A 20,385-nucleotide genomic window follows, 5' to 3' on the forward strand; every position below is an offset into this window, starting at 1 on the left:
GCTCTTTTATTTTTAATAATAACTTACCGATCACAGGACAAATTTAGAACAATGACTAGATTCTTTCTTCTTCATATTATTCTGATAAATCTTACTATGTTCTAGTATAGGGAGGTATATTATTACTTTCTTGCAGAATGGGATTGTCAGAATGGATTTAATAAATGTTTTCTTCCTTTTCTTTAGCGTTATTCCTCTTTTAAGAGAATCTGTTGGCATATTAATGCAGAGAACCCCTCCAGTGTTGGAAAATACTCTGCCTCAGTGCTATCAGAGGGTAAGTTTCAGAGCTTCCAAGCCATTAAATTTTATGTTGTTTCCAAGCTGTTAGGGTTTTTAACTTTTACAAATATGGGTAGCATATGTATATAATTTAGTATTTCTTCAAGATTGAATGCTGACCATGAATGCTATTTACACAAACCAGAATAAAATCATTGGAAAATACTGAACTTTACTAAGGAAAATGTGGTAGAACTTGTCCCCGTTTAGAATTTGAGCAGTTCTTTTAAAATATAGGTATGAATAGCAGATGATATAAGCATTTATTCAACCTGTATTTTTTGAGCTCCTACTTTGTGCCGGGTATTCTAATAAGGTACTAAGGATATAAGAGTAAGCAAGACAGACAGTGTCTCTGTTCTCGAAGAGTGTACAGTCTAGTGGGGAAAAACAGGCACTAAATACCTTGAGAATTAAGAAAATATCCATGACGTTACTATAATAGAAGTAAAACAAAGTGATGTGGTAGACATGGATGGTTACCTTAGATTCACTAAGGAAATTATATTCAAGGAAATCGAAACGTTGATGACATGAAGGAGCCAGCCTTATGAAAGTCGTGGAGGAGAGGGTTTCGGGCAAAGGAACAGTTTATGCTTAGCGCAGAAGTTCTGTGGCTGGAACTAATTTTGAGTTGTGAGGAACAGAAGAAAAGGCTACTGTGGCTGGAGTGTAATCAACAAAGGGATGAGTGGCTGGAAAGGCTGCAGAGAATGGTAGGGGCCAGATCATACAGAGATTTTGGTCTTACCAAGAAGTTTAGATTTAATTTTAATCCAGTGGGAAGCATTAGAAAATTTTTAGGCAGGTACAGTGTCCTAAAACTTAGGTTTTTAAAAGATTATTCTGCTTGCTACTGGAGAACACATTCTAGAGAGAATGAAAGAAAGAAAGCCAGTGATGAGGCTGTTGTTATCTATGTGGGGAGAAATAGTGCCTAGGACTAAAGAGGTAGCAGTGAAGATGGAGGTAAGGACATATTTGGGATACATTTTCGGAGATGGATTATATATTAGTGGAGAGGAGAAAAAGTATTGCCTCTCAGCTAGGCAGATGCTGATACCATTTGTTAAGATTAAGGTTGTATTGATGTAGGTTTGAGGATGGAAAATCCCCCAAATCAAGAGTTCTATTCTGCATATGTTAGAATTGAAGCACCTACTATTGGTATAGGGGAAATATAAATTCATCGATGGATGAATGGATAAAGAAGAGGTGGTATATATATACAATGGAGTATTACTCAGCAATCAAAAAGAATGAAATCTTGCCATTTACAGCTGCATGGATGGAACTGGAGGGTATTATGCTAAGTGAAATTAGAGAAAGACAAAAATCATATGACTTCACTCATATGAGGACTTTAAGAGACAAAACAGATGAACATAAGGGAAGGGAAACAAAAATAATATAAAAACAGGGAGGGGGACAAAACAGAAGAGACTCATAAATATGGAGAACAAACAGAGGGTTATGGAGGGGTTGTGGGAGGGGGGGATGGGCTAAATGGGTAAGGGGCACTAGGGAATCTACTCCTGAAATCATTGTTGCACTATATGCTAACTAACTTGGATGTAAATTAAAAAAATAAACTAAATAAAAATTTAAAAAGAATAATAAAAAAAAATGTAAAAAGTAAAAAAAAAAAGAAGTGCTGCTGTTAAAAGGAGCAAAGAAATGAGGTGACAGCCTGGTATGGATGTAGTATCAGGCAGTATCAGTTTTTAAAATAAGATATTTTAGAACAGTGCTGTCCCATAGAACTTTTCCCAGTAATGGAAATATTGTATAATCTGCACCATCCAGTACAGAGATCAGAAACAGCATGTGGCTATTGAGCACTTGAAGTATGGCTAGCACAACTGACTTTGTTAATGTATTTTAATTCTCATGTAGTTAAACAGGCACATGTGTGTAGTTATTTCTGTATTACACAGCGTAGTTCAGGAGCATGTTTGTTATTGATAGGAATGGGCCATCCTAGAGGAAGAAATCGATGGTATGGTAGTAAAGGTGGTTATTGAAAGAATGAAGTTCTTAAGAAGAAAAAGGATAGAACTGAAAGCCCTATGGGGGAATTCAGTGTAGAAGGAAGCCAGGGGTACTGTATCCCTGGAGGGGGGGGGGGGGGGGGCAGAAAGTGCTGACATAGGGTTCAGTCAGTTAAGCATTGACTTTGGCTCAGGTCATGATCTCATGGTTCCTGGGTTCAAGCCCCGTGTCGGGCTCTGCCCTGGCAGTGTGGGGCCTGCTTGGGATTCTCTCTCTCTGCCCCTCCCCTGCTCATATGTTGTCTTTCTCTTTCTCAAAATAAATAAATAAACTTAAAAAAAAAATGTGCTGACTTAGATGAGGGTCAACTGGTGGATTTGGTGGTATAGGATAAGGGATTTTCTATATACTTTTATTTTCTTTATGATTTATAAGGCAGTGTAATCAAACAAAAAAGCTTAGAAAGCCAGAGGAAAAAAGAAGAAGGTGTAAAAGGGGGGTTTTTTTGAAGGAGGGAAAGTGAAGTGTTGCCCATTTTGATATTTGTGGTTATGATTGTAAGGTAGGATAGTCATCATAATTGTGGAAGAGAAGGGAGCAATTTATTAAATGTTTACTATAAAGCTGGTTCCTGTACTAAGTATTTTACATATATTGTTTCTGGTCTTCACCATATTTATACAGGGTAAGTTTTATCGTCCTTTGCATAGGTAAAATTGAGGCTCGGAGAATTTAACTCATCCAAGGTCACAAATGCTAGTGGCTGAACCAGCATTCTACTCCTTATCCATCTGACTCCAAAGCTCACGCCCTTTCTGTTCTACCACACCATCAGAGTAGGAAAAGCAACACAGATTTTCATCTGTAACTACAGTTTCCCCATATTTTTTAATGTGAGGAGAGTTAAAGTCAGTTTGTATAGGAATCATTCCTTAGTCTTACTACAAGAGTACTTGCTTTCTTAGAGGTAGAAGAAATCTATTCAGTTGGTTATTTCACTCACAGTATATCCCCTGAGGATGCCAATTAGAAAAATGTTGGGTGATAATCAGGTTCTAGCTACTACATCATCAGAGTCCTGAAAGAGGAAGAAAAAGTCCACCTTGACCTCTTTTCCCAGTAAAAGCAGTTTTTAAAAAGGGCATGGTGGGTAGTGTCTCAAATTTCCTACCAACTGTCTTGGAGTTTATAGAAAATAATGCCTATGTTCATCAAATTCTGATAAAAATGAATATTTTTGATAGATCTAAGTTCCACTTTTTCTTAATTAACATCCCAAATGGATTACTTAAAAATCAGAGAATCTCAGAATTGAAAAGGATCTTGTCTTTTTGGTAATAGGCATTCTAACAGGTGTAAGGTGGTAATTCATTGTGGTTTTGATTTGCATTTCTCTAGTGATTAATGAGTTGAACTCCTTTTTACCTATCTGTTGGTCATCTGTATGTCTTCTCTGGAAAAATGTCTATTCTAATCCTCTGTCCATTTTTTTTAACGTTTATTTATTTTTGAGAGAGAGACAGAGCATGAGTGGGGAAGGGGCAGAGAGAGAGGGAGACACAGAATCCGAAGCAGGCTTCAGGCTCTGAGCTGTCAGCACAGAGTCCAACATGGGGCTTGAACTCACGAACTGCAGGATCATGACCAGAGCCAAAGCCGGATGCTTAACTGACTGAGCCACTCAGGCACCCCTGTCCATTTTTTAATCAGAGAGTTTGGTTTTCTGCTATTGAGTTGTATGAGTTATTTTTATATTTTGTATATTAACCCCTACATATTCAATTTTTAATGGTCCTTTCCCACATTTACTTTTTTTCTCATATTACAGCATTTTCTGTATTTCCAAAAACGTATCCATTTTGTTTAGGTTTTCAAAATCATGTTTTTATTTTGTGTGTGTTTATGTATATATATTATACACACACATAGACACACACACAATTTACTGAGCAACTTACTTGGGGCAGGAATTGTTTTTAGGTGCTAAGGATAGAAAACATAAAAAAACAAAAATACATCCCTGCTCTTATTGAGCTTAAGTTCTGTTGGAGAGGTAGGCAATAAAAATTATAAGTAATATAAAGGAGTAATGCAGTATGTGACAATATGCTCTAAAAAGTTAAAAAAAAAAAAAAGAAAAGAAAAAAAACAGAGAAACATGAAAGTGAAAACATTATTTTAGATAAAGTAACAGAAGACCCAGAGCACGGAGTTACAGTAACTTACTGAGATGACATTTGCCTAAAAACCCACACATAGTCAAGCGAGTAGAAATCAGGAAGGGAGGTACACTGCAGGCAGAGGGAACAGCAAACACCCGGAGGCGGGAGTGTGCCAGACTTTTCAGCCAGTGGCGAGGACGCTGGTTTAGCTGGGGAAGAAGGAGCAAGGCCGGGGCAATAGGAGATGAAGTGGTTAGGTAAAGGGGGGGCCATGTGACACGGGTCCATGTAAGTCATCGTGAAAACATTGGTTTTTGTTCAGTGTATGATGGGAAGTCCTTGGAGGATTTTGAACAGGCAAGTGGCAGCATCTGACCCAAACTAACAGGATCGCACTCGGGCTACTGTGATGAGAATAGATGGAAGAGGTGCAAGAATAGAAATAGAGCAGTTATTAAAATATTTTATTATTATTATAATTATACTTGAGATAATAATACTTGATATATACTTGAGATATATAATTGAGATATACTTGAGATATAATCCAGACTTGAGATAATGCTGTCTTCAGCTAGGCTGATAGCAGTGGAGATGGTGAGAAGTGTTTGGATTCAACTTTTAAAATCTGTTGTGTGTAGTTGGTTTCCCTTTTCATTCTTTTTTTTTTTTTTTTTTTTTTTAACCTCCATCAGAGGTTGTCTTCCCAATGGTTGTCAGCTTAAGGACAACCTTAAGGAGCCATTGGAAAAACTTAGCGACTTCTCTTTTTTGTTATCACATGATTCAGAGAAGGGTTTGTATTGGCATTTAGCTCCTTGGGGGCTTGGGGATGCAAAGGTCTTGTAGTTTCTGGCACAGTGAAGAACTGTCCTGTCCAAAATATGCCCCCTTTAAGAAATACTGACTTCTCTACTTCACTAATCTTTCAAAGAGCTACTTTTTTGATATTGTGAATTCTAAGTTTCTAAATCTCTGGTTCATTAATTTCTGTCCTTTATTTCCTTCCTTCCAATTTCGTGGAGTTCACTTTGTTGTTCTAGTTTCTTAGCTCATTTGTGTTCTCTGATCAATGTATTTGAAAATGTAAATTTCCATCTAGGTGCTCTGTTAGCTGTACCCTACATATTTTGATAGGGCTTCATTCATATTTCCCAAACACCTGCCACAGCACATAATGAGTACCTAATACGTATTTGCTAGTTAATTCAAATATCTCCAGCCCCTTTTTACATTATTTTTAATGTTTATTTATTATTGAGAGAGACAGAGACAGAGTGTGAGCAGGGGAGGGATAGAGACAGAGGGAGACACAGAATCCAAAGCAGGCTCCAGGCTCTGAGCTGTCAACACAGAGCCCGACGTGGGGTTCGAACCCACGAACTGTGAAATCATGACCTGAGCCAAAGTCGGACCTTTAACAACTGAGCCACCCAAGCACCCCTCTCCAACCCGTTTTTGAACCAGAGAATAGAATCCATGTTTACTGAAATGCCACGTAATAATATGATAATATTATGGTTAATAATTTAAGTAAGAGCTTACTGAACTGTTGCATATAATAATAATAAAATAGCATACATAATAAAATAAGGGGGCCCTTGTGCTTAATTACGATGCTAATATCTGTCCTTTATATTTCAGGTGCAGCAGTTACAAGGAGTTTACAGTTTACAAGAACAGCACTTCTGGACCTTATGTTCTGATGTTTACGTTGGGACCTTGAAATTAGTAGTAGCACCTGATGCTGATGCCAGGTGGATTTTAAGCCAAACACATAACATTTTTACTCAGGTATGACTTTTTTTATTAACTTCTTAAGGATCTTTGAATTTATCTACTAGTTTAAAAAATATTTACTATTTAACAGAGTAAATACTTATATCTATCCTATACTATGAGGAAAGCATAAAGGTACTTTTTTCACTCATACTGTCAAATTTGGGATTCTAATTTTAGTTAATACTCTTAAGGAAGATATCCCTATTTACTCATTATTGCACTAATTTGAATTCTTTTAAGAAAAAGTAGATCCTCCTTTATTGTATACTCCTTACAAGGCATATTAAATGCTTTTTAAAGCCAGGAACTAAAATAGCATTTGGAATAAGAATAATGCCTTGTCAGTGGCTTTAGCTAAAAGTAGACTGTGTTAACGGTTTTGTATGATAGCAAAGCCATAGTTCTGTGTTGATGTAAAAGCTTAATATGCTGTTGTGTTTGGGTTCATAAATTAGTCAATGCATGCCTGCAACCAAATTATTTCATTACATTAATGCTTAAGCCATCGTGGGTTGACATAGTCATGTGACCAATAACCATTGGAGGAGTGATTACTGTGTTCTTCTCTTACCTATTGGGAGAATAAGAACATCTAAGGAGAGAGTGAGAAAATAGAAATTCTTCTCTCACTCCAGTTTGCTGGAAACGTTTGGCAAAATAATCTAGATGTTGACACTGCTGCCAAAATTATCTAGCACATAGATCTAGTGAGGAACTGTTTCCATGCCTTGAAACTGTGTGCTTTAAAACTGGCACATGCCTCCTGGTGTGAAGCAGTGAGAAGCATATAACACCACCTGTGTGGTATTCTTGCCAGAGATGGTTAACGTGAATCTAATAACTAGCAAACAATCAAACAATCCCAGCTTGTAGAAACTTCTACAAGACTGTTAGCCTGCATTGTTACCAACTGTCAGTGTCAAGAAAGGGGGAAAATAACCACTAGGGGATTATGCTAGATTAGAGACTTCACAATTAAATGCAATGCATAATCCTTGGTTGAATCTTGGATTGGAAATAAAAAAACAGGCACAGAGGAAATTATTGGGTGATTGGGAAATTCGAATATGGACTGCATAGTAGTTCATAATAATTGTGTAGGTGTTAGATTTCTTGGGTGTGATAATGATATTGTGGTTATCAAAGAAAGTTCCCATTCTGAGCAGATACATGCTGAAGGATTTAGCGGCAAAGGATCAGGATGTCTGATTTTCAAATGGTTCAGCAAAAGTGAAAAGATTCCTTTTAGAGAAATAAAGGAAATGTGGCAGAATGTTAGCGACTGGTGAATGTAGGCGATGGGTAGATAGGTATTTATCATACTATTCTTTTGATCTTAAAGTTTTTCAAAATAAAAAAGTTAAAAAATAAAAACTTTAGAGACTCCTCATTGCCACCAGGATAAAACCCAAACTTCAGCACAGCCCAATTCAGTTTTCAAGCCTCCTGTTCTTCATTCCCATGTACTTCATATCCCTCCAGACTATTTACTTTCCTGTGTGGGACAAATTGTACTCTAATCTAAAGGTCCATTTCAATTGTTACTTTCCCTCTGAAGCCTAAAAACCCCTCCAAGCAGCATTACTTTATCCTGTGATAATACATATTTATCTGCAGGTTCCTTCCAGACATCATGATTTTGCATTCCCAATACTTAGAAAAATGTACATGTGTAATAAATTTGTTGAATAAACAAATTCTTAAGATTGTATTTGAACAAAACTGTCTTTACATATGCTAAGTATGGAAAAAGTATGGTTGGGTTCTCATTGGTCTTTTTAACCACAACACAAAAATACAGTCATGATACACACACACACACACACACACACACACACAGAAAGGGAAAGAGGGAGAGAAAAAGGAAGAGAGGGAGAGAAACATCATTATCTTCAGACATGGACAACAGAACATAATATGCAGTTTAGTTAAGTTCAGGACCTTAGTACAAATTAAATGACATCTCAAAAAAAATAGGAAAAGAAATGAAATGATTTCTCTTCTCTAATAATGAGAAATGTATGTTAATGTTCCTTGGGGGATAAGTAATAAATAATTTTATGTATAGGCAACAGCAAGACTTACTCTAGTATAAAACAGTCTGCTGGTACCACTTACTCTGGGATCTGAAGAACTACGTGTCTTTTCTTAACAGACACTATAATAAGTCTGTATGATTATGACTTTCATGTCATAATGAAGTGTGCAAGACCTTCACAGTACGTCTGAATCCTTCTCCCACCTCCTTCCTGTGTTAGAGGCCAAAGGAGAATGTGGCTAGCAATAACTTTGCTCTTCCCCCGTTATTTCTAGATCATCATTCTCTCCTTTACCTTTTTCTTCTGGTTCTACCATGTCCTTCCACGCCCATTGTATGAGCCTCTGTTGACCTGTAGGACACACTGTACTCTTCTGTGACTTGGGCGCTTAGTCACGGTTTTCCCTCTGCAAAGGAAATGCCACTTCTAGGTTTAGAAATGCACAAGCAGCTGTGTCTGTGCTTAGGAACTGCTGAAGTTGTAACTGAAGTAGGTGGAGGACGTTCTTCTGGTAACCCTGGAAATCTTGGCTTTTCAAATGGCTGAAGCTGAAAGTTTATTCAGCTGCTTCTTTGGTTTTGGAGACTGTATTTGGGTTTTGAAATTTTTAAGCTCTGAAAAATATTTTAAGCCTTTTCATCAGCCAGGGTCAAGCCACCATGTTCCACGCTCAGCAGACACCAGGGATTTGCAGTGAAGATGGTCAACACGTTTTTTCTAGAGAGGAGCAGGGGTCACCCTACTGATGTTTCATTCCATCCTTTAATTATTTTACAGTTGTTTGGTGATCATTGTTTTGGTTCTGACATAGCAGAAATTGAAGTTCCAAAAGACTGAGAAGGATCTTCTCAATAATAAGTTACACTTTTTGGTTTTATGACATTTTCAGGTGTCTTTCTTACAGCTGATCTTAAATCAGAATTTAAGTAATAGTTTTTGGTTAGTAAGTTGTTCTTGCTAAACTGTATATGAAGTAACCTTAAACTGAAAGGACCAACATCAGTCTGCGAATTATAATTTTCCATTCTGGTGATAAAACTGTAAGCTTCATGACTCTTTAGAACTGTATATTAGGCATGTCCTTTTTATTCTCGTTTTCCTTGGTTATCAATTAATCTTTAATGGCCAAAGGTGTTGGCTTGCTGTGCATGAAGAGGGAGTAAAACGAGTGAATTGGTGAACTTAGATTCCTTAGGGATTTTTAGTTAAGGGATAATACGATTTTTAAACTACAAGGTTTTCTGTTGGCATAAAAAAAGTTCTGTCTCCCATTCTCCCCTGCACTAACTTTTAAAAAATGAGTTATCATTTGGCAATTGAGGAGATAGAAAACTTATTTTTTATATTTGGTGTATGAACAGGAAGAGAAAGGATACTGGATTAAGCCGGCAATTTAACATTTTATGTTTCTTTAAAACTTGCTGATATCATCTGTTAATTTTTTTAATATACTGTTTTGTTAGAAATAATGTTCGAAGAAAAAATCTCAAATATGCTTCAGTTTCATTGCCCTCTTCAGTTCCACAAAGCACTGAAGACAGTCAAGCTTAAGACATGCTCTTTATTCAGTGATAGAACTTCTATCATGATTTCTTTCATCTTTTCTACTCTCCTGTGTCTATTATGCATATTAAGTCCTGAACCCCCGCTTCCTGCTTCAGCTTTTTGTGCTGTATTCTCTAGCCTCAAAATAGAAGTTCATACTGATAATCCAGGAAGGAACCAGAAAGCCTCTTCACATGCGCAAATGGGAGTTACCCACGTTTCAGGAACCTCCCCATCCCTCCATGCTCCTGATCCCTCCCTGTCTGACCATAGACCTCCCCCAGCCTCATGCCTGCTGGAGGGTAAGGGTAGCAAGTGGGAGAAGCTACCTACCCCTTTCCTGTTTGTAGATGGTTTTAATCTTAATTTTTATGTATCGATTCTGCTTCCCAACTCTTCAACTTTTCCTTATCCAACTTTACATTTTTTTCATTGTATGTGCACCTTCTGAGGAGGTTGGAGTAAACAGCCGTAGGATGTGAGGCAGACAGGTCCCTAGGTTTATTGTTTTTAATTAATCCACAAGGTTTAAGCTTTCATTGGTTGGTTGATGGAGGGCAGAAAATAATAGCAGTAGCAAATCACCTTTATTGAGAGCCCACCAGTGCCAAGCATTTTGACAGGTGCTTAACATAATAATCTAGCCTCACAAAACAGGTTCTATTATTTGCAATTTTTAGAAAAAGGAACCCGGGCCCAAGTTATTGCTCATGACTTACAATTTCATCACATTCACCAGGGTGCCTGGCTGGCTCAGTTGGTTGGGCATCCGACTTTGGCTCAGGTCATGATCTCACGGTTCATGAGTTCAAGACCCGCATCAGGCTCTGTGCTGACAGCTTGGTGCCTGGAGCCTGTCTCGGATTCTGTGTCTCCCTCTCTCTGTGCCCCTCCTCCACTCATGCTCCGTCTCTCTCTTTCAAAAATGAATAAACGTTAAAAAAAAAATTAAAAAATAATTTTATCATATTCACTTGCTGTTTCACTAATTCTGAGATGCTTTAGTTTTATATGCAAGACTAAGGCAGTTTTCAACACTTCAGTTTAAAAGGATAAAGTCAGGGGCGGCTGGGTGTCTCAGTCAGTTAGTTAAGTGTTCAACTTCGGCACAGGTCATGATGTCATGGTCTGCGAGTTCAAGCCCAGCATTGGGCTCTGTGCTGACAACTCCAGAGCCTGCAGCCTGTTTCAGATTCTGTGTCTCCTTCTCTCTCTGCCCCTCCCCCACTTACACTGTCTCTTAAAAATGAATGTTTAAAAATAAATAAATAAAAGGATAAAGTTAATATTATATATTCAAAAACTAAAAAGTAGAAAGCTTCTGTAGAATTTGGTAGAGAACACAAACCAGAATTTTCTGTAGCCATTTTCCTGTTTACTTTCCTAATTTTTTAAAAGTTTCTGAGTCATTTGCCTTTCCACAACAGTGAGTATTTATTGAGGATTTTCTAAGTCTATGGCACCAGGTTAACATTTATTTTCTTAGCAGTGCATGTGTGTTAAAAAATAAGTCTTAGTTTTAAAAAGTGTTGACTGAATTCTGGTTTATATTACTCTCATGATATAAGATACAATGAATATTATATAGTTTTCACTTTTTAAAGACAATCCCCTGCCAGGCTATGACTCCTGGTGCCATCCCAGTGGTAGAATGTTTTAATGTAACCAAGCCCTGTTTTGATCTGCTAGAGTATTTGTCCTGTCTTTATGGTGAGAGTAAACTGTATTGAAAACCTGGTTTGCATTCAGGGAGTACATGACTCAGTATAGGATTCTTTGGCAATTCTGCTTCTCTACTTTGAAGGAAACGGAGAAAGGAACATGGGAAGCTGGAAGACTTGAGGCTGTCCCCCTCAGGACAGCTGGATGAAGCAAAATGACTGCTTCTGTTAGACCAAGCTTTTATGTAAAGCTGTAGCCTCTCAGGGGAAAGATATATGCTTGAGTAATTAACTCATGATTATGCAAAGATCAATTTACCTAGCCTCTTTGTTTTTCCTCTTTTTTTTATTGCCTTGGGCTAACCTCATTTCTTATTACCATTTTCACTGTAGTAGGGCTGGGAGTGAGGAAAGTGACAGGGCTAGTGACAGGAGCCCAACTTAGTTTGCCCATTTTACTTTCATTAACAATTTTGTTAAAAGAGATAAGAAATTAAGCCAGTTATTTGGGCCGAAGTTGTTTTTTTAAGGTCAGACATACAGGAATTTTGCAGAAGAGTTCCTTCATTATTTCAGAGGCCATCTGGGTTGAGTAAATCAAATACACTTACTTAGAATGAATCATAATAATTTGTTTCCGTAGACTTTAATAGCACATGAAATCCTTTCTTATATGTTCACATATGTTCCTTCCAGTAGTGCCTGGTATGGAACAAGGCTTTATTAAACATTTGTCAAATACTGGATGAACATGTAACAGTTTTGTGAGATGAGTAGGCTTGGTATGTATTGACGCTTTTACAATGAGACAATTGAGGTTTGTTCTAAATGTTAGCCCCAAATCCTTCTGTTTTCTGCCAGAAGCCTCTTTAAGGAGAGGCTGCTATTAAATGTATTTTCCGGAAATTTGAATAACAAATAACAATTTTGAATAACAGCTTTAACTTGACCGCAGCAAAGATTTCTTTTATTATTATTTTTTAATGCAGCAAGAAAGCTGAAGGGTGTTCTGTGCTGGGAAGCTTCCAGGTCTCCCCAGTGTTTTATCCCATCAGAGTCGCTCCTGCTCCTCCCACACACCCATCAGTGCCGTGCAGAGCCCTCCGCCGTGAACGCTAGGAAATAAAGCCATGCTAGAAATGACCTCAAGATGGTAGTGTTAATAGATTTTTATCCCCACTCTGGCTCTTTTCCTTTCCATTAACATTCTGATTTACCTTTCATTCTGTGGTACTGACAAGAAAATTCTTAAACTATTGTATGCTTTCATTTAAACAATTATTTTTATTTGAAAGAAGGGATTTAGTAGAATTTCTGTTCATCCAGTAAACATTTACTGATTACTTACTCTGTGCCAGGCATTACTTGAGGTATAGAGGTCAGCAGTGAAAAAAAAGACAAAATCCTTTTTTTTGGAGAGATTACATGATAATGGGTGAGCAACAGTAAACACAGCAGCATATCAAATGCTAAATTTTATAATGTGTCAGGAGGTGGTAAGTGTTGTGGATAGGGGAATCAGGGTTAGGGAAGGGTAGGGAGCATACTTGTTGGATAAATGAACTGAATGCATTTTATATAGGGTAGGCCTCACTGGTGTCTGACCGGAGAGGGGGAGCATGTCACATGGTTATCTCAGGGAACGCTGTTACTGGCAGAAGGGTCGAGTGAAGCTGGAACAAGGGGAGAGGAGTCAGAGAGGTAATTGGGACCAGGTCACGGGGGTTTGTAGGCCACTGTAAGGACCAAGGAAGATGAGCAGTTGTAGGCTTTGAGTGCTGGAGTGATACCACTGCCACTGTTCTGCTGCACGTAGACCAAAGGAAGGCAAAGGCAGAGGCATGGGAACTAGATCGGAAGCCATTACAAAATCCAGGCAAGAGATGAGAGTGCCTCAGGCCAAAGTGGCAGCAATTGGAGGTGATGTGAAGTGGTCAGATTCTGGGACTGTGGTGTTTTGAAAGTGAGGCAAACAGGTATTCCTAATGGGCTGAGTGTGGAGAAAGGTCTTTCAGTTGTAACATTAAGGGTAGGATTGAACCGTAGAAGATGCAAGAGCACCAGGCTTTGAGGGGAGGCAATAGTGTTCAGTTTGGCTGTGTTGTAATACTTGTCAGACATCTAGCTGAAACTGTCAAGTAGACGGTTGGTAGGTTCCAATGTAGAAATACAAATGTGGGAGGATGAGCATATACCTGGTACTGAAAGTCTGGATATTAGATGAGATCAGCTAGGGAACAGTGCAGAAAAAGAAGGAATCTGAGGACTGGGCCTTTGGGTAGTTAGTGCTTAGTACTCCAAGTTAGGAGAAAGAAGCACCAAAGGAGATTAAGACTGATAAATGAGGTAAAAAGTTACCAGTGAGTATTCTCTGGAAGCCAAGAGGGGAAAAGCGTTTTCGTTAGGAGAGGAGATCGCCTGTGTCCTTGCTGATAGACTAACTGCTAAGAGGACTGACAAGTGAGCACTGGTCTGAGCACCTTGGAGGCGACCCTGACCAACAGCTTTGCAAAGTGGTGGGTGGCAAAAGTTCAGCTGAAATGTGTTCAAGAGAAGAGAGAAAAGGAATTGTAGGCGGCAAATACACAAAAATTGGTAATGTAGGAGAGCTGGTGGCAATTTAGAGAACAGTCTTTGAGTAGTGAGTTCATATCCAAAATGGAAGAGAGGAGTAGAATGTATTTAAATGACCAACAGATGGTCATACGTAAGTGTTTACTAATCATCCGTCACAGGGAGATGGGGCCTGGATCGATTTATGATTTTAGTAGCCAACTAAGCAAGCACTATGGTGTATGGTAGTACACGGGTAACCTAATTGTTCCAAATTTCGCTGGGACATGGTTTATAATCAGTAGCATGGCTTTCTTCCCTAGAGGCAAATGAAGGATGTTTTTTTGCAACTTGTCACTATGCTTATTTCTAAAGTAACATTGCTGGCCCTTTATGATGAAAAATAGAGAATTATTGTTCCAGAGGCAGAAGAGAAAAGTAATGCTTTCCTTTAAAAAAAAAAAAAAAAAAAGTTTTTTTTTTTAAATTAATTTTCTGAAATGTGTAGTGTGTTATTGGTTTGATTTTCTATTTTTTTTTTTTTTTTTTTTACTTTTCAGGCTGGAGTGAGACAGCTTTATGTACAGATTGACTTTGCGGCCATGTAATGAATGAAAAGAAATTGTCCTTTTGGGGGACCCAATATTTCTGGTACTGTACAATCCAAAACACTGTACCTAGCTTTTTAAGACGGAAATCGTCACTACAAATCCCCAGCTCCAAGTACACCAGGTAGCGTCAGCCTTTTGTGCTCTGCCAGGACTTCACAGCTGAGGGATCAGAGTTAAGAGGGTCCCTCCTGGACTGTTGGTCTTGTCTTTTGTGCTCTTCCCTCCAAACCATTTTGATTTCTGAGGTTTCTAGTTTTGTTCCAGGATGTTAGTTTTTGTTTCCTTTCCTTTCTTTTTCCATTTCACAAATGCCCTCACTCCCAGTTCTCCTCTAGCCAGTAAGAATTCGGACTATGGGCCTCCAGGCATCTGAATGTCTTCGCTGAAGCTGATGGAAGCCACTGCTTCCTTTCCACAAAACAAATGTTACTTTAAAAAAAAAAAAAGAAAAGAAAAAAAAAATCATTTTATATGTAATGTCACGATTGTTGACGTTCTTCAGTATAATCATATGTTTGTAAAATTGTTTGTACCTTGCAAACTTATGAACCAAACCATATTGGGTTTTCAAAGTGCCTTTGTATCAGAAAATGTATTTGCCAGCATAAAAATGTACCATCAAAGGTCATGCATATGTTTTTTAATGGGTAATTCTGTAATCTGTACAAGGTGGAAGACTCTTGTTAGTGATGTATACAGATTGTCTTTTCGTGTCCTTCCAGCATAGGTTTAAATATATGAAAAGTTTCCTCTTACTGCTTTACCTCATCAAAAAACAGGTGTTATTTTGCTTTTTAAATCAAATTCAGTTATCACATTGCATTATTTCATGGACTGTATTTTCAAAACTTTGCAAAGCATTTGTTTTACAGACGGTTGTTTTGACTAACTTAAAACATCTGCTAAATCCCAAATTTCTCTAAAAGCTACTTGTCTGTGATAACCTTTGCTATGTCTCCTCGCTGTTGATGGATTTTCTTAATGAAAGGAAAGGCAATGTAGAGTGAAGGCAGAAATGGTTGTGACAGTGTTATTGTGTTTTTTCATTCTTCAAATGCTAAGTCATACAATTTGTTTTCTTGTGCAAGCCTTGCACAAATACAGTTGCTTTCAGAGATCCTAAAAGCAACATTTTATTGAGTTTGAACTATTGAAGATACAGATCAGTTGTGATAAAACAGGTGTCTTAGAAGTAATAAATAAGTTGATTTCTGGGTTCTGGTGTATTTGAAAAATAAAATCGTGATTTGAGATGACAAGTGCTTGAACACTCAAAGATTCTCTGTGGTTTATGAAGAAATATTGATCTGGATAGACATGTACCCATTGTTCTTTGTTTTATCATAAGATATCTTCCCTTTTAACTTTAAAAAACTGAATTCTTGGGGGAAAAAACCCTGCAGGATGGAAATACTTGTTTAGAATGTAAACCAATAATAAGCACTTTTTCACTGATGGGGCAGAAATCGCTGTTATTTTGTCTAAGTTATAGAGTATCTTTCTCCCTATTTCTGATCTACAGTTTATGAACTATAGTAGGAAAACTGGACTACTTTATGCTTTTCTAAACTGCTGCCAATTGCTATGAGTTGTTGACAGTCTCCGTTTTGCAGATTAAGCAGTATTTTCAAAACATTTCTACTTACTGCCAGGCAGTTCTGAAGCTAAGAATTCCTGCAACAGAATATGTTTGATGAAAACAACTGTTGAGATGTTTAAGGAGGGAAAGTATAAAAGGAAACGTCCTGATAATGTACTGCTTTTTCATTATAAGTCTAAGTAGTCATTTGGAAGTTTTCATCCACTACCAAGCCTGATAGAAGCCTGGGGTGTTCTGTGGGTTTTGGCATATTGTGGAAAATGTGAGTCTAGATGAAGGCAGGAATTTTGGTTGTGTGCCTTTAAAAACTAATATTATACATAATTGTACTGATTGTTCACATGTGGAGGTAATATTTGCACTGGCCTGTAAAACTGACCAGTGCATTTGCAGATGCAGTTCTGCCTTTCACCAAGCCCTCCACTCCAAGTGAAGTTTTGCATCATTTTAACTATATTCTCAATACACAAGTGCATGCGTATGTCTTTTCTTTGATAAGGCATTGAGCATACGCATTATTAGACTGATATGGAACTCTGATTTTGCACCTGTTACAAGAGGTTGCCAGCTTGTATGATTTAGCAGGTTGGCATTTACATTTATGCTTTAATTAAATGTCCTTAAACCTGTGTGTGCAGTAAGGACAAATTAGTGTGAAAAAAGCAACTTTGTTCTCACAAATACTGTTATAACAAATACTCTGTCTCATCTGTGTTTTTGGCACAGGTGTACTGCTAAAATAGATAATTCCACTCAGAAACATTACCTGATTGTTGTTAAAGATTTGAGAGGTCTTTATTATTGAGCTAAGTAATTCTTGGGGCTCAAGGGAGGGGGATGAATCTCTGAGTAGAAGTTTGCCAATTTTTTAAAAACCAAAATATTCTCTGGAGAACAAATTTGTTTTGCTCTGGGGCAGTTTACTTAGCAAGGTAAACTTCCCCAAACTGAAATTACCTATATTAGTTTTGTGTTTTGAAATCTAGATTATATTACTCAAAGGGCTTACTGTGTGTGTTTTATTTTGCTGACTCCCTGTGCACTTTTGTGAGGGGCAGTGTGTAATCTGTAGCTCCGTATTCTTCTCATTGTCGCCAAGCTGTCTTGTGCAGAGGCATAAAGAAGTAGTAGGTGGTGGCACTGGGACTTACCTTGTATCCAGATGCTTCGGCATTCTTCAAAGCCTACATGTATACGCCAGGAACCAAAATACTGTGACTTGTACACCTTTGTAAAGTAGCCCAGTGAGTGACTCCAAATGTAGTTGATGAGAGTTTTGTGATGTTTTTACCTACTATGGGATAATCGATTTTGTATAGATTATTAACATTGTGGCATGCTCCTACAATGCTGGGATTTAAGAACAAAAAGATTTCATTGCGTAACAGAATTTTACATCTAAGGGACTGTCCTTAAAAGCAGTCTCATTCTACCTCTCATTTTAGAGATGAGAAAATTGAAGCCCAGAAATGCTGTCATTTACTCAAGGTCACAGAGAGAATTAGTGGCGAAGCCAAGACTAGAACCCAGGTCTTCTGACTCCAAGTCAAGTTCTTTCTACTCTGTTGTGCTGCCTCTCCAGTGTAATATTTGCCTTTCTGTAAATGTGATGAAAAATCATTTGTAAATAAAGGGAAGCTGACCTCCATTTTTGGTACATTAAGGCACTTTATAAATGGAGTTTTATTGTCTTGTTTTTCGTAAGTAATTATGAGATTTAGAATATTATTTCCATACTTTCATTATGAGGTTTAGAATATTCTTTGTGGAAAATATAATTTTTGTACTCTCTTTTACTTTTTTACTCTTATGAAACCAGTTCCTGATTTTTAAAATACAATGACATCTGTGCTCTTGGATACTTTTAACTTGTGAGTGAAATTTTCTGTTAATTGCTCGAGGCTAAACCCAGTTTAAGGATTGCTTAGTTTCTTTATTTTGTTTATATTCTCTGAGCTGGTACTTTTCAGAAACTAGGCTAATTCTCACGGGTTATATATACCATTTCAGTCTTGACACTTGGTAGTTTTATTACTTAGGGAGCTTTTTTGAGTTTTTAATATTTGTTCTCAGAGCCACACAAAATTGGGCATTAAATGAAATACAGAATCAAACAAGTTTTTTAAATCAATAGGGTGAATTTTTGAAGTCTTACCTGAACCCCAAATATTCAATTGCTTACTTTCAACATAAAAGCATTACCTTGATAAAGTTAAACTTTTTTCTTTCTGTTACCATCTTCAAAACAAATTATTTTACAGTTCACAAGAACGTTGGCAAAAATAAATAAATGTTATTCTTTGAAGCTCACCAAAAGTTTTATTAATGGAAGAAGATGGTTTCAAGACATGAGCCACCAGAAGCCTTAGTCATCTAGATCTCTACCATAGAATCTAGACCCACAAATACAATGAAAAATTACGTACCAAAAAAAAAAAAACATTTGCAGAGACGTATAGTTAAAAGCTAAATAGATGGGAGTCTTTTTGATGAGACCATCTTTTGGTTTATGTTTAACCATTTCCTAACTACAGATTAAAACAAAGATTGGGGGTCAACGTATATTAGTATTTCTGTGTCAGGTTCTTTGTGTGGTCTTTTCCAGGTTATCACATTTGAAATCCTCATATTTCAATAAAGAATTTTGCATGCTTTTATGATTGATAGAGCATTTTCAAATCCCACCCCAACCCCATCTCTGGGGAAGGAATTCTTAACTGCATTTTATTTTACAGATGAGGAAGCTGTTTTGGGAGACTTTAAATGACTTGCCTGAGGGATAGCCAGTGGTAAGGTACTGACCTTAAATCCAGTGTTTTTCTGATGACTGCTGTATTAAGTACTTCATTCTGCTGTGGTTTAAAGACCCAAGAAGTTGTAGCTGACTTAAACAGACTCTCTAGTAAAATCAGTGAACAATTACCATGACAAAATAGATTATGGTGCAATAGTTCCATATACATTGCTTAAATTCATTCTTTCATTCAGTGCTCTCATGCGTATTTCCTACCTTTGCCACTGAATTTAAACTGTGCAGCCACCTTGCACCACCTCCTTGCCCTGCAGTGCCCTTTACTAAAAAGAATAATCAGAATCAGTATTTCAAAATCTTTAGGAAAAAAAAAGTTTTACTAATAATGCTCAGATTAAGCTGCTTAAAAAAGGGAGGGATTCAGAAGAGAGCCTATGTATGAGTAAGGAGAACCTGAACTCACCCTGGCTAAGAGAGAGGTTAACTTAATTGATGAGGGAATTCTCTTCCAAGAAGTACAAATAATTTGTGCTGCTGGAGAGGGATCTGAGGATTTGATTTACAACATTACATTGTACAGACACCTTTTCAAGGAAGAACTCTATTTCTTAATTAGTAGCAATCTATGCTTAATAATAATACTGAACTTTGAACTCTTCCTGAGGCTTTGAAAATTTAGTATTTGCAATTCTGGTAATATTGGCAAGTTTGTAAAAAAAAAAAAAAAAAAAAAAACAAAACAAAAAAAGTGTCTCTTCATCCATCCCATTATCCCCAAACTTAGCACGAGCTTATATGCTCAGTAAATGTTTGGTTAACTAGTGAGTAACTCTTGTAGATGGTACTGGATACAAAAGTAAGTATGGGCTGTGGACAGAGAGAACCAGTAATTTATTGTTTATTACAGAAGGCACCTCCACTTTTCTTTGGCATTTTTGCACAAGTAAGTGACTTTGTATTCACTTTGGCCATTTTTTTTTCAAGGAACCCTGTGAGCTGCTTCTCAATTTTAATCCAGGAACAGTAGACCAAGTATAGAGATGTTATCCATGTTGTTGGATAGGAATTTGGCAGCACTGGGACCGTGGAAGCTGGGTCACTTGAATTTTTACATTATGTATTGCCAAATGAGAAACCACATTGCCTCCTTGGTTTCTATGGAAAATTGCCATATTCCTATTACTTTAAGGATCTGTGTATAACATACTTTGTTTCATTTATCCCCATATGTAGGACTATCCAAAACTCTTAGTGGTATATCCTAAAGGTGCTTCCAAAAAAACAAACACTACATGTATTAAGTGATTTAAATATTTCTTAGCTTTTTTTCTTTTCTCCTTTCCCCTCTAAATCTTAAATTTTAGTAGAGCTTCTCTATATTTCTTATTTTTCATCTCTTTTAATTA

General features: G+C 37.3%; 1 protein-coding gene across 1 annotated transcript in view; it reads left to right on the top strand.

The window, feature by feature from the left end:
- Window positions 1-15,058, top strand: part of SLC30A7 (solute carrier family 30 member 7) — an 80,906-nt gene extending 65,848 nt beyond the window's left edge. Inside the window, exons 9-11 of the mRNA XM_045478439.1 lie at window positions 187-277; window positions 6,081-6,230; window positions 14,577-15,058. Coding sequence (XP_045334395.1) covers window positions 187-277; window positions 6,081-6,230; window positions 14,577-14,624 — 289 coding nt within the window. The 3' untranslated portion in view covers window positions 14,625-15,058. The remainder of the gene's footprint in view (window positions 1-186; window positions 278-6,080; window positions 6,231-14,576) is intronic.
- The last annotated feature ends 5,327 nt before the right edge of the window (window positions 15,059-20,385 follow it).

This window comes from Leopardus geoffroyi, chromosome C1 (genome assembly GCF_018350155.1).
Source record: "Leopardus geoffroyi isolate Oge1 chromosome C1, O.geoffroyi_Oge1_pat1.0, whole genome shotgun sequence".
In the NCBI taxonomy this organism is placed as follows: Eukaryota; Metazoa; Chordata; class Mammalia; order Carnivora; family Felidae; genus Leopardus; species Leopardus geoffroyi.